General features: G+C 39.0%; 2 protein-coding genes across 6 annotated transcripts; one reads left to right on the top strand and one right to left on the bottom strand.

The window, feature by feature from the left end:
- The first annotated feature begins 1,131 nt into the window (after nt 1-1,131).
- LOC112185823 (U-box domain-containing protein 5) lies at nt 1,132-8,454 on the top strand. 4 transcript variants are annotated; one of them, XM_024324140.2, is made up of 8 exons: nt 1,132-1,467; nt 1,855-2,466; nt 2,675-3,414; nt 3,951-4,211; nt 4,797-4,982; nt 5,449-5,556; nt 5,794-6,941; nt 7,309-8,454. In XM_024324140.2, the coding sequence occupies exons 2-8, from the start codon at nt 1,860-1,862 to the stop codon at nt 8,087-8,089; spliced, it is 3,831 nt and encodes a 1,276-aa protein (XP_024179908.1). In that variant the 5' UTR covers nt 1,132-1,467; nt 1,855-1,859; the 3' UTR covers nt 8,090-8,454. The 4 variants fall into 4 exon arrangements, with proteins under 4 accessions (XP_024179908.1, XP_024179907.1, XP_040370183.1 ...); XM_024324139.2 differs by having other exon boundaries at nt 1,849-2,466; XM_040514249.1 differs by lacking the exon at nt 3,951-4,211 and having other exon boundaries at nt 1,849-2,466.
- Nucleotides 8,455-9,733: 1,279 nt separating this feature from the next.
- LOC112185825 (protein misato homolog 1) lies at nt 9,734-14,026 on the bottom strand. Of its 2 annotated transcripts, XM_024324143.2 has the most exons (10): nt 13,704-14,026; nt 13,519-13,620; nt 13,382-13,427; nt 13,076-13,151; nt 12,596-12,965; nt 12,039-12,288; nt 11,487-11,729; nt 11,293-11,412; nt 10,302-10,757; nt 9,734-10,130 (listed from the first exon to the last, which is right to left on the bottom strand). In XM_024324143.2, the coding sequence occupies exons 1-9, from the start codon at nt 13,773-13,775 to the stop codon at nt 10,309-10,311; spliced, it is 1,728 nt and encodes a 575-aa protein (XP_024179911.1). In that variant the 5' UTR covers nt 13,776-14,026; the 3' UTR covers nt 9,734-10,130; nt 10,302-10,308. The 2 variants fall into 2 exon arrangements, with proteins under 2 accessions (XP_024179911.1, XP_024179913.1); XM_024324145.2 differs by lacking the exons at nt 13,519-13,620; nt 13,704-14,026 and having other exon boundaries at nt 12,596-12,977; nt 13,382-13,415.

Genomic DNA, 14,026 nt, shown 5'->3' with positions numbered 1-14,026 from the left:
AAGTGAAGGCCACTAACAAGAAACAAAGCTTCGTATGCTTAAGGAGATAGCTCGATAACCTGCTGTACCGCCTGGAACAACTAGAACTCCAACACAAAGCCTTGCTTCATCGCGGCAAAAGGCCTTTGTACCAAAGATCTCATGCACGTAGTGTGTCTAGAGTCCCATCTATATGTAATTTGACTGAGCCTTGGGTAGGACGTATCTTGTTGGAGAGGAAAGATCCCACATTGGAAAAGTGATGAATAAAATATAACTTATAAGTGAGTGGATCTCACCCAATTGTACCGAGGCCTTTTGTGATTAAAACCCAACACCTATCAGGTGGTTAAGTTGGGACAGTATCGGTACAATGGTGGGCCACGGGTCACGCTTGTCGCTGTTTAACATGATATCAGAGCGGGTCTCTCTCCAATTGCTTCGTCATCATGGACCTGGATATGGGTTCATTCATTAATTGATTCACCAATCTTCTCTCCAATCATGGACCTAGTTTGGGTTCATTAAATTGGCCATCGGAAGTTTCCGATTGGATTATTGCCCAAGTGTCCAATGTGGGCCTTGGATTGTTATGTGATTGGTCAAGTCTCAAATGTGAGACTTGTGACCCTATTTCCAATGTGGAATCGGGTTTGTCAATTAATTCCACGTGCATACCTAAAGCTAGGTTGCACGTGAGGGGGCGTGTTGGAGAAGAAAGATCCCACATTGGAAAAGTGATAAATAAAATATAACTTATAAGTGGGTGGATCTCACCCAATTGTACCGAGACCTTTTGTGATTAAAACCCAACACCTATCAGGTGGTTAAGTTGGGACAGTATCGGTATAATGGTGAACCACGAGTCACGCTTGTCGCTGTTTAACATGTCCATCTGACATGGTTTCTGTGCTTGTGTGAACATTGGAGCTTCATGTACGCCCGCATGGCTAAGTTGGAACTTGGATTGCATTTGTGTACATCGCAAGCCAACTTGCATTTCTAAGGCTCAATGCCTCAATTCCTCAGCTTGCATTACTTTTCTACCACGATGGAATGGGTGGGGTCGGGAAAATTTGTGGTTCTTCTAAAAAAGGCCAAAAAAAAGAAGAATAGAGGAATGGGCTTGACTTTCCTTGCCAGATTAAATGAGTGCGCGCTTTAGTAGCAATCCAATTCTTATCGCTTTGAGGTGGTCATGTGGTTCACTTCCTCCTAGGATTCTTGATGCAAATCACTTCCTTTGCCATAAATATAACTATGATTGTGTGCCTAGCCTGTTCATCTGGCCCAGAATTCTTTGTCAGCCGGTAGTGGCTTTCAATGTCACAATTTGGCCATGGAAGACTGTTACAGTTATCTTTGATGATGGATTGCTGTACTGGACAACTCGGATTCATGAATGAATTTTCGATCATGTGATATGAAAGACATTCAATATTAGAGCTCCAGTAAAATCCCAAGTTCCCAACCTACCTAGTGGAGCAGGTAAATTAATCTTTGTGCCCTGTCTGCGATTAATTTTGCTTCGTTGCTAGACCTTTATTGCACTCTACTTTTTTTACGGTTAAGGAATAAGCCAATTTTCCTAATATAAGTACTATGGTGTTACCCTTTTTTTGGTCAACTTATGGTATACCCATTTTTGAAGTATTAAACTCTTTGACACTTCTTTTTAGGGTTTTTGGGCCTTTGATGATTTGAATGACCTATATGAACCAGACCAATATGCCTACCACTCCAGCATGTGTTGGGTTCTCTTAAAATCATTTAGAGTGTAAATGAATATTGAAATGATATCTTAACTTTGAAGTTCTGATATTTTGCTTTGCTTTAGTAAAAGTTACTGATTTTAGTGCTGTTGTTAAGTTCTAGCAATTATGGCATTATCATTTGCACTGGATTTAATCGGAGGACAAGTATTTGAGCTGTTGTCTGCAAGTGTTACGCGAGCGGTGGACAGGAAAGCTGCGTTTGGAGACCTTCTCCAAGATATGAAATACACACTGAAGTCCTTGAAAAGACAGGCCATAGTGATTCAACAGATACAAGAGTATAATCTGGAACTGAGTCTCCCAAATGATGAAATGATTGCTCTTGTAACACAAATGACAGTTGGAAGACAACTTGTTGATATGTTGTCAGGGATTAGATTTCGTTTGTGCAACTTCTGCTGCATAAATGATTTGGCTGACCAACTTAAAGAATTGAATAGTTCTCTTGAAAGTCTGTTTGACAACCTGCAGTTGGAGCAAGTAAGGGATATTAAGGAGACCTTGAAATTGTCAAGGCAAAACCGCGATGTTCTTGAGAAAATGAAGATCATGTTGGAGAAGATAATGCAGATGATTGATGATCCTGAAGTGAAGGGTCTACTGAAGAAGTTAGTGGAGCAGAATGCAGGCGGATCAATGAAGAGCTCGCCCTCAACCTCAACCTTGGGCTCAGGAAGTTGCACAGAAAATGAAGGGAATTGCGAAACACAAGGTAAAGTTCTTGGAAATGCTCTCTACTATCTATGAGTACCTTTGTACTGCTTGGTAATTGAGTTCTTACTTTAATGTTTTCCTTGGCGCCAAGTGACAACAATGTTGCTGGATTCCAATCAAGAGTCTCTAACTTTCTCCCCAGGTATATGTTAAGATTCAAACATAGACATTTGTTCTGATTTTGGATAGTGTTCTGATTATGGCAGTGCCGTCATCAAAAGCACTAGTAGAAGCAGCATTTCGGGTGCTACTTAATGTCGTTATAGAAGTGAAGGAGAGCACTATTATGTTTAGACCTCTCCTCCGACGTCTCAAATCTACACTAGACTATTTACTGCCATTGATTGGAGATATGGTACAATGTAACAAGGCATTAGATCGCCCAAAAGAGGAACTAGAAAATATGAGAATACAAATGGAGAATGGTGTAGTGCTTGTTGGCAAGTGCTTAAATGTTCGTCGGTGGACAAGAAACAAAAAGTATATATACACCAACCAACTTTTTGAATTGAATGATTATCTTCAAGAGCAGTTAAGTATACTGCTAGTGGAGATAGCAAGGGATGCGAGGGAGACCTCGGTGGTGATAAGGAATATTAAGGACATGGTCAAGAGAGATGAAAGGAGTGGTATGGCAGAAAATCAACTTGAATATAAAGGTTTAATTTGTAATGTATCTGAACCTCCATTGCCTACTGTTGGACTCGAAACAAACATGCAAGGAACAAGGGATGTGATGATGGAGACATTGGTTTCTGTAAAGAATATCGAGGAGGGGGTCAAGGGAATGGAAGGGAGAATTATAGATGATGTATCTGAAACTCTGTCGCCTATTGTTGGAAGTGAAGTACTCAACATGCAGGGAACAAAGGATGTGATCAAGGAGACACAGGCTTCAACAGAGAATACAAATCCAGAGGTCAACCTAATTGAAGGCAGAGCTGAGGTACAACCGTACAAATCAAAATCGTTGTTTTTCTTTCACATAAGATAAGTGGTCAAACTAGTATCAACAGCTTTAAAGTCTTTAGTCCGTGTGTTTATGCATTCCAGTCTTGCTCTACTATTATATCAAAGAACTTATAAATTCGAAAATATTTAAAGCTAAAATATTATCTCCTAATACTCAACAGAGAGGATTATGAACATCTAAGCTTTTCTCAATTCAAAACTTTACTCTCAAGAAAAGAAAAAATAGTTAAAATGTGTTTTATAGTTCAGTGGTAGCATATATTGTTATATTGTTGAATTATGAACATCTAGTCTATTCCCAGAAAAATATGCATAGTTTTGAACTTTTGGTCTGCATCCTTATCATGCTTTTGTTTTTACATAAACGCTTGCTACAGGAATGTCTTTGGGTATATATGACATCTTTCACTTTGTTGTCTAACTTACACAATGTGTTATAGAAGTGTATGCTGTACCTTTTAGGTTTGAGAGTATACATGCATATTGGATGGTGTATTTTTTTTTTTCCAGTCCCAGTTTGGCTCCGTTGCATCTTCAGAGAGCCAGCAGCAAACAGAAGGAATCAGTAAAGTACATGGAACTTTAGGTCACTGTGAACTGGAAAATTCAGTATCTCAAGAGACCTTTTCACTATACCTTCCTGATTCCATCCCTCTAGAGTTCAATGCATTGAAGAAGGAAGCTGTATTTCCTGACAGACCTGGCCAACCTGACTGTCTTGACAAGGAGTACAAAATCAACGGGACAGTGAGAAAGCCTATTTCCTTTAAGGTATAATATGACGCGGTATTCTCTGATTATGCTCAGCATGGTGTTTCACTTTGAGTTTACTTCCATTTTGTAGCTATGATATCAATATCGAATCAGCTCAAACCTGATGAAATTGTGAATTGACTAGTTTGTAATTGATGTGTAAAATTTGAAATTGGGATGTTTAAAAATTGGCTTTATACATCTTTCTCATGGTTGAAGGCAAGAAGCTATATGTACAGCTAATAGTTCTTTTTTGAGAGTAAAGTATATGGTGCTCCTGAGCTTTCAGTAGCTGATGTAAAACTTGCGAGTTGAGAAGGCACAACAAAGCTTATACTGATTTTTCTTCAAGAAGACAAAATATGAACCTAATGCTATTTCTGTTTGTGTTGTGGAAAAAAATTGATAAGGTCAAGATGTGTCAAGTTGAAAACTATTATTGGAACTAATTTTTGGATAATGACAAACGATGAGGAAAGTCAGGAAACCTTGTAATAAGTGTTATTGAATGTCAGACTTGGGATTGTTGTGTCAAACTTTGAGTACGTTGATTCAAATGTCTAGCCATATGTGTTGGATTATCACAGCTCTATCATGTCTCAGGTTCACTGTTCAATGTGCATTCAACTTTGGAAGTTGGTGGAGAGAATTTCGAAGATATTTCCCGACATAGAAGCAGCAAGACCTCGTTGCTCAACGGGAATACAGGCTCTATGCATGTTGAATCGTGCAATTGAGAAAGCCAAGCAACTTGTTCAGTATTGCAGCGAGTCTAGCAAACTCTACCTGGTTTGTAACCTCAGATGATTAATTATAACAAATTAGATGGAGTGAAATATTTTTGCTTTATGTGTCAACATGATAGTTATTAGTCAAATAAATGTAAATGAAAAGATGACGTAAATATGAATAAAGCTCTTGTTGGAACAGCAGCTTTGATTGCTCAATGCTGCCTCGCCATGTTAAACTAAGGATTTTTGGCCATCCTGCCTGAATAAACACAGGGGCTTAGCTGCATCTTTTTTCTTTTTCTGGGCAACCTACATAACTGTTTCTTCATTAGGTAGTCATCATATATGATCCTTAGGATAAGCTATCTCTTTAAAATCTCTTTTTACGAAGTCCAATGCCTATGGATTAATTGTTTTGCTGAATTTTTAATCAGGCAGTTTTTTTTCTTGTCATGTGCTGGGTGCATAATGTTCAATAGCTCCCTGTCATCCTATGGTTGATATTTCCCTCAAATCACTTGCAGGCGTTAACAGGGGATGTGATAGTCTCAAGATGTCAAAAATCAAGGAACTTGTTGGAGCAAAGTTTGTGCCAGATTCAGAGTTGGGTTCCAGTGATTTTGGTGGCAGAGGTTTGTCAAATCCCTTCTCAAGAATCTAGATTCCCTTTTGATATTTCCCATTCCCCCAAAGCCTGGACTCCCTTTTGATGGGAGGCACTGGACATAACCTTGGATGCTGTGGATTAGTACTTAAAATAATGACAGCATCACCTCTTTTACTTTCTCCATGAATTTTCTTTGTTTGTTTTCGTACCAGTTGGAAGTCTTTGTTATTTAGTTGAGCTGATGACGAAGTGTCACTTGCAGATCTCTAAAATAGTTGATGATCTTAAGGCTGCAACATTTAGACTGCATCCATCTGAAGAAGAGGCTGGGAAGGTCATCCGAGAATTGCTCCACCAAGATGCTTCTGCATCAAATTCAATAAAAGATTCTGAAATCAAGGCTCTTCAACTTGCATCTTTGAGGCTCCATATTACCACATCAAAGGAAGTCTTAGTAGAGAAAAGATCTATTAAGAAGTTGCTACAAAATGTTGGTGACAGTGACCCTCGAAAAAAGCAGATCTTGACATATTTCTTGTATCTATTGAAGAAGTATGGAAACTTAATATTGGTAAAGCAAACAGAGAGTTCCCCTGTGTGGCAACAAGGATCACTTGCTTCTGAGAATTCTGGCAACGACTTTGGATATAATCAGTGTGCTGAAGTTGAACCTCACACTGGTTATGGGGAATATGAGGCACAAAGTAACATGTTGCTTGGAGCTGTACCTCCTCAAGAATTTTTGTGCGGGATATCTTCCAGGTTGATGTACGATCCTGTTCTCATTGCTTCTGGACAAACATATGAAAGGATGTGGATACAGAAGTGGTTTGATGAGGGAAATGATACATGCCCAAAAACTAATACCAAACTGGCCCACCTTTCATTGACTCCAAACGTTGGCATGACGGAGTTGATATCAAGGTGGTGTAAGAAGTATGGAGTCACCATCCCCAACCCAAGTATGCAACCAGAAGCACTTAGCTCATGGGAAAACTCTTCCACTTCCATTGCTAGTTTAGGCAGTTCTATGAATGATCTACGTCTACAAATGGATCTCAGCACTATGTCATTTGGATCCTTAGATACCAGTTTCAATTCTAAGACAGAAGATGGCTCAAATCTGGTGCAGATTGATGATGATTCTCTGAAATACCGATCTGCTAAAAAATGCGAGACAGATTTGGAATTTCTATCTAATATTAGTGAGCTCAAATGGGATTCCCAACGCAAGGCTGTTGAAGATGTTAAAAACGATTTGAAACGCAATCCTCAAGCTTCTTATGCTATGTCCTCTAAGAATTTTGTTGAACCTCTCATCAAATTTTTGAGGGATGCATATGATCAGGATGATGTAGAGGCTCAGAGAGATGGATTTAAATTATTATCTACCTTTGTCAGCAAAAACAGGTAATTTTCATTTTATGGCTGAGAATCACTTGCTCGTAATTGTGTTGTTGTGGAACATGCCTTGGGCGGCAACTGTTTGTTCCAAAATGTCACTTTGGGGACTATTGGGTTCAGAATAGGGAACACACCTCATTCCACCTTTTCTCTGGTTGACATAATAAATGGTTTGGGTTTTAAGCCCATAGCCGTGCACTTTTATGTTGTTTTTACTATGGAATTGCATAAATTTTGAATCCATATTGTAGGTTTAACTTGTATGTGCCTTTTGTTATTACTCTATTGCTGATTGTGCTCTTGCTCTCACATAGGGTGGGTTGGTGTAAAAAAAAAAAAAAAAAAAAGATTAATTTCTTTCTTGCTGCTGCAGAAACGGGATATTTTATTTCGGTGAAGACGTGTATAGTCTGTTAGTATCTTCTCTTGATTCAGAGGTAAAGGAAGAAGGTCTTGCCATAATGGAAATTCTGTCTGTCCACCAGGACTGCAGAGGTAACATCTCATCATCTGGTGCTCTTACATCCATTCTAAAACTTCTAGACTCTCAGAGCAGAAGTATACAAGGAAAAGCCCTTAAAATTTTGCACAATTTGTCCCTCGATAGAGATATTTGTTCAGAGATGGTATCTTTGGAGTGCATCCCAAAATTGGTTCCTTTCTTTGAAGACAGTGCTCTTACTGGAAACTGTATCGCTATATTGAAAAATCTAAGCGATTATGAAGGGGCCAGGATTTCTATTGCTGAAACTGATGGATGCATTGCTTATGTTATTTATGTCCTAGACACTGGCAGTAAAGAGCATCAAGAGCATGCTGTTGATATCCTTCTTTCTTTATGCTCTCAGCGCATTGATTATTGTAACTTGGTCATGCATGAGGGTGTAATTCCTGCTCTTGTCCTCTCATCTACCAATGGGACAGAGAGAACAAGGATGAACGCAATGGAAGTTCTACGTCTCTTGAGAGATATTGATTATGACGATGAGCAAGAATCTGCTGAACCTGAGACTGAGGCAGCTAGAGATGAGCTACCTAGAGACAATGGAAATCACTGGAACGGGAAGAAAGCTTCTAAGGCATCAGGATTTTTCGGAAAGAAGTTATCAATATTCTCAAAACCGAGTTCTCTTTCACCGAAAAAGAAGGAATGAAGCCTGTGCTTTCAGCTTGCATCTCTTGCAATGCTGATCAACACAGAAACTGCTTTGAAAGAGTCAATGATTCGAACTGAGGAAAGGGTATCATCATTGACATAGGTTAAGTATATATGGTTGGGGGTTGATGGGTTTTTGTGCTGATACTGATTCAACATAGTTTTTATCAGGTTTCTAGATATTAGCCAAGGTTGTGAGCTTTTAGTCTTCATTCATAATGCAACTTCTTCCTTTTTCAGCTATACACTCATTATTAAAATGTGTAGGGTGTTATGTAGGTTGATGCGCTCCTGAAAATTTATGTATTGCCTGGTTTTGTAAAATTCTTTATGTAGTGTACCACTGATATCCTTGTATTATTATGAGTCGAATTATATAGTCCTGCTGAACTCCTAATCCCGGTTCTTTGTCATGAAGTTCATGAGAACTTGAACTCTGACTTTTAGTACGCTGAGACATGGTTGACCGAGTCAACTATTCATCCTTCTGACTCATATCTCATGCTCTATAACCTTGACATGTTCCATTCCACACTGATTGAGACAAAGGAAATGGAACTCATTGACAGATGAGTTGACTTGTGGAAGAACAATTCCTCACTCCATTATCTACATCTACATGAAGACGCATATAGTCTGTTGGTATGCTATCTTATTTCAAAGATAAAGGAAGAAGTTCTTGCCATAATGGAAACTCTGTCTGGCCACAAGTATTTCAGAACCAAGATATCAGCATCTGGTGCGCTTGCATCCATTCTAAAACTTCTGGACTCCCAGATCAGAAATATACAAGGACGAGGCCTTAAAATTCTGTACAATTTATCCTTTGATATAGGAATTTGTTCACAAATGTTATCGTTGGAGTGCATCCCAAAATTGGTTCCTTTCTTGGAAGAGTGTTCTTTTCGTATTGAAACATTTGTGCGATACTGAAGAGGCCCGGATTTCTATCGCATTTGTGCGATACTTAATGGATGCATTCCTCCTGTTGTTGAAGTACTAGATACTGGCCATGCTGTTGATATCCTCCTTTGCTTATGCTCTCAGCGCATTGAGTATTGCCCATTGGTCATGCTTGAGGGTGTTATCCATACTATAGTTAATTTGTCTATTAATGGGACAGACAGAGCAATGGTAACTTCAATGTATCCAAGGCTCTTAAGAGATGTCAATTATGACCCCAAGAATGGATCTTCTGGACCTGGACCTGAACCTGAGAGACCTAGAGACAATTTTATATCACTCATATGCAGAGAAAGCATCAAAGGCATCAAGAATTTTCGGAAAGAAAATATTGATCTTCTCAAAACCTGGTTCCCTTTCACCGAGAAACAACGGATGAAACCTGCAATGCTGATCAATATAGACACCTAAGGACCTAAGGAGCAATCAAGCTATTCTTAAAGAGGTATATGGGATTCAGAGTCTTCCAGCATTACTTGACGGAGTGCGACATCACCCATCAATCTTAACCGAATTGCATCTAAGAGTTGGACAGCAACCTCTCAGTGAAAGAAGAGAGAACGAATCCTAAATCCAATTACAAATAGGTGCAGACTAGAGACTGAGGATAGCACAACTCTGTCCTTCAATACGAGTCCAAATAGGTGCAACCTTGTTTTATATAGCTTCTCTTTTAAACTTTGAAAAGAGAATTTTAAAATCTGTATTTCTAGTGTTAAAAACAGTTGCTAGCCAGTCTTCATTTTCAGTTAGATCCTTGATACAAAAGAGAACTATTGCACATTACACTGGTCCAAAAGGAATTCGGAAACATAAACAAGACGACCAGACCTAAGTTCAAAAAATCCAGCAACCAAGATATCCTCATTTTTGTCCAGTTGTATTCCGGCTTTCAGAAATCATTTGATTTTCCCACTAGTCATTACTTTTTCTTTTCTTTTTTTGGTCAAAACACTAGTCATTACTAATATACTGCTTTTATACTCTCGTTCCAGATCCTGTCAGATCCTGTTCAAGGCATGTCAAACTCTTTCCTTGCTCTATGTTTCTCCACCTGCTCAAAACGTCTTGCTTTCCTGGGACAAAAGAAAGCTTATTAATCAGTCATCATAACGTGTTGACACATGCGCAATAATGTAAGTTTTCACATTCATAAAGTAAACGGATATTAGAAAAGCAGGAAATAAGAGTCATTTACATAATAAAGATAGAATAAATGATAAAGAGAAAGGAACATTTGCACTAACCAGAAAGTTAATCTGAATCCGAGGACATTTGAGAGCGAGGATTCAATTCTGCTATCATTTTAGACAGTGTCTCGCCCATGTCTTCTGATTCATCCTTTGCGAAGCCCCAACTCCTAAGTAATTCTGCCCCAGGTGAGGCTCTGGCAATCCCAAACTTGCGAAGATCTCCCAATCTATTCTCCAAAAATGGCAACACAGCACTGCTAGACCGTAGTCTAGCTGCCATAGGGATGGAATGGACATCAAGTGATCCCCTTGATGAGGAACCAATAATTGGGGTGCCCAGAAGCTCACCATGTTGGCCAACATGGTTCCCAAAGATTGAGGGAAAAGGCAAAGGTATTGGTAGAGGGCATTGAGCCACTGACAGATGGCTAAACATCGGCCCTTTTATTGCATGCTGATAAGCAGCATGTACCATACCCTTTACTTCATAAATTGATGCCCGCTGCCCTCCTGTTGAACAAACCGACCAATCAGAATATTTAAGCATCCAGTCCTCAACAAATCCCGGTAAAACTTTTCATAATTTTTTTCCAATTCACATTTCATTAAGTTCTGGACAAATTGTTCAATATTGTCACGAGAGTGCCAGACAGAGACAAGCCTGACATATTCCCAGAGTAAGTTTCACCAATGAATGGCTGCAGTATCATCATAAAAGTGACATTCTAGCAAGATGTTCTTCCTAAGAAATACAGTCCAAGCACTAAAACAGTTCTTGGTAACACAATTTCTACAGAAGACTTATCTAGATGCTTTAAGGTCTCTCAAACTTCTAGGAAGATTTTCTAACAGCATTTGACAGAATCAGTTTCTAGCTTTTTTTGAAATCCACTCAACCAAAGTCACATATGCACATGCAACTTAATGAACGATGTTCCAGAAGCACTACTGTCAAGTAACCTGAATGAGCATGCTAAACATGTCCAGGAGACTAATGAAAAAGATAATAAATATAACTGATGCTTTGAAAGCTCGAAAATAGTACCAGTTCCAAGGGCCCCCAGGACAGTCATGGATTCAACTGATTGTAAGTCTTCAACATGCTCTGAGACCTCTGGTGTCAGTGGCTGAAAGTTCCCGAGAAAAGTTTGTTCGACCTGATTTCCTGGAATTTGAGATGCAAAATAATTAACCAAATTCATTGCTAATAACTGACACGAAATTCAACTGAAATAATACCAGTTAAAGAAGGTGCTGGCATTGCAGCGTCCAGAATAGCGACCATATTCTGTCTAGCTTGCCCTGATAGAATTTGCACAACCTCATTAACAGTCAAAGAACCAGACGCATAAGTTGAGTCTGCATTGGGCGCAGGCGGTTCCATTCGGAAAGGCATGCTAACAGAATGTAGGGTAGCAGCATACATTGCACTGCAGTGATAAGGCTTTTCATCTTTAATGCAGAGAAGCTTCGATGCTTTGCCTATGAAATCAAGTTGACAGAGATTAATATACAAGAAAGTGTAAATTATTTAGAAAACACAAACTGAAGAGATCAACATGTACCACTAAATTTTTGTTCAAAAAAGTTACAACCTAACCTCCATATTAAGTATGTCAATTTAACAACCTAAGAAAAGATTAACTACTTTTATTATGCTGATTAATGGGATGAAACCATAATTGGAAGAGGAAGGAAAAAAAAGAAACAAACTCCAGAAACATAATGTTAGAGCAACAGCATGTAAAACAAAACAGTGTGGAGAAACTAGATAAATGCAATGTATCTTACTTCTACTCAGTGAAGGTAACCCGACTGGAACAATCAGGTTACATAAAGATGATAGCCTTGAAAATGAAACCGCAGCATGAAGCTTCCTGCTGACTCTATGCTTCTGGCTTATGGAATCTATTACAGAGCCAGGACCACGTACAGCATAGAGCAACACAGGAACATTTGTGTATTCATCTGCAATACTCTCCAGAAAATCAACTGCTATCGGAGAGAAACCTCCTGAGTCATCAACAATGAACTGGAAACCCTGTCAAAATACACCAAATTTCAGATTTTATATATCCAATTCATATCGAAAATTTTTTTGGTGAGTGGCTTATACCAAAAAGGCGCTATCCAAATTTTATAATGAAACCGACACCACTATGTACTAATTCTACTGTTCATGTTCTAAAGGCCAATAAAGATATTCCAAGTCAATAATAACCTGGGCACAGCTCGTCACCCAGGTAAACATGGCTCAAAGAGTTTAAAGACTAAACCGGTCATCAACATACATGAATCAATCCATCAAACCAGGAAATGGCCCAATTGTCTATACCAATGAATTTTACCTGAATATGATCACACTCTTCTACGAAAAAGCGAAGTCTATCACTCATTTCTTCTCCATGTAAACCCCCAGAAAAGGAATCCCTTCCAATCCCATAATTGTCAAATTTGTGAGCATCTATCCACAATCCACTTAATTCATATAAACTCTGGGGATGATAGTGGGCTTTTGAATAGTCAGTCCAGTATTGAACATTATTTTCCAACTGTTCCACAATGTCCCTGTCAGAAACTTCTCTTCGAGAACCATTCTCACCATCATTGACACCATTTTCAACAGTCAAAGAATTCTCCAGCTCTTCCTGGTACAAACTTTGCAAGAACAAATTTCTCCTACGTGGTTCAGAGGCTTGAGTAGTAACATTACCATCCCTGCACATTGGTCTGGATACACTAAATTCATCTACACACAACTAAACAAAAGGCAAATATGTAACATAATTAATTCAAACATAAATGAAAACCCGACAAAAGGGCCTCACCATGTCATAACACTTGATGGTACAGATGAACCCCCATTGTACAAAGTTCCAGATGAACTCATAGACCCAAGGGAACCTGCCACAACACAAAACAAATCAATCATTGTAATTTTCCATACAATCTAAACAACAAAATCCACAAACCCAAATCAAGGAGGCAATAAAAATCCAACCTTTGCAATTTCCATGCATTCTAGACTACAATGTGCAGAAAACCCAAATCAACTAAGCATTAAAAATTAAGTCTATACAATTTCCACACATTCTAGACTACTAAATACAGAAACCCAAAACAAGTAGTACTACCTTTAAGGTCGACAGAAAGCAGCCGAGGAGTGTAGGTAGGAATGCCCTGTCGAGTTCACATGTACAAGTATCTAAGCAAACCAAACTGAAAGTAAAAAAAAAAAAAAAAGTAAAAAAGCTTGAAAAGATTAGCGCACCTGGTGGGTTTCACCGTAGCGGTAGAAAACATCCATGTTCAAAGCCTGGTTCTTGAAAACTGGGTCTGCTTCAGGGTCTTCGGCCAACTCAAGTAGCTCATTCTACAAGCCACATAAGAACATGAATAAGCATCTGCACAAGGAATTTGAATGTGGGAGTTTACGGGTGTTTTGAGTATGTGTACCTGGAAGTTCCAGAAATGCGAGCCCACAAAGTTTGCGAAGCCTCCAACTTGGAGGGTGACGATTTCCCTCATAGCTTAGCTTGTGAGGATTGGCGGGAATCAATTTGGAGCCAAAATACTAAAGCAATTTGTTCTGGGTGAGACTACTAACTACTGTTTCAGTTGAACCTAGCTATCTGATGACGGGTTGGTCTGTAACGTCGGTGAGCGAGTGGAAAAGACAGGGAAGAGAGGGAAGAGGGAAAGGGAGTCGCTGTTGCCGCCGCTGTTGGAATTTTTTTTTTTTTTTTTTTGCTCTGATAATTAGGAGCAACATGAGTTGG

Source organism: Rosa chinensis, chromosome 2, assembly GCF_002994745.2.
Source record: "Rosa chinensis cultivar Old Blush chromosome 2, RchiOBHm-V2, whole genome shotgun sequence".
In the NCBI taxonomy this organism is placed as follows: domain Eukaryota; kingdom Viridiplantae; phylum Streptophyta; class Magnoliopsida; order Rosales; family Rosaceae; genus Rosa; species Rosa chinensis.
The sequence above is the reverse complement of the archived record's forward strand: the minus strand, read 5'-3'. Positions and strand labels throughout refer to the sequence as shown.

Excerpts from the sequence above, each read along its gene's own strand:
- LOC112185823 (XM_024324140.2), top strand. The coding sequence starts at position 1,860 with ATGGCATTATCATTTGCACTGGATTTAATCGGAGGACAAGTATTTGAG. Across the intron at positions 4,212-4,796 it reads GAAAGCCTATTTCCTTTAAG|GTTCACTGTTCAATGTGCAT; the intron begins GTATAATATGAC and ends ATCATGTCTCAG. Across the intron at positions 5,557-5,793 it reads CAGTGATTTTGGTGGCAGAG|ATCTCTAAAATAGTTGATGA; the intron begins GTTTGTCAAATC and ends TGTCACTTGCAG.
- LOC112185825 (XM_024324143.2), bottom strand. The coding sequence starts at position 13,775 with ATGAGGGAAATCGTCACCCTCCAAGTTGGAGGCTTCGCAAACTTTGTG. Across the intron at positions 13,621-13,703 it reads CGCATTTCTGGAACTTCCAG|AATGAGCTACTTGAGTTGGC; the intron begins GTACACATACTC and ends TGTGGCTTGTAG. Across the intron at positions 11,413-11,486 it reads GCCAGCACCTTCTTTAACTG|GAAATCAGGTCGAACAAACT; the intron begins GTATTATTTCAG and ends CTCAAATTCCAG.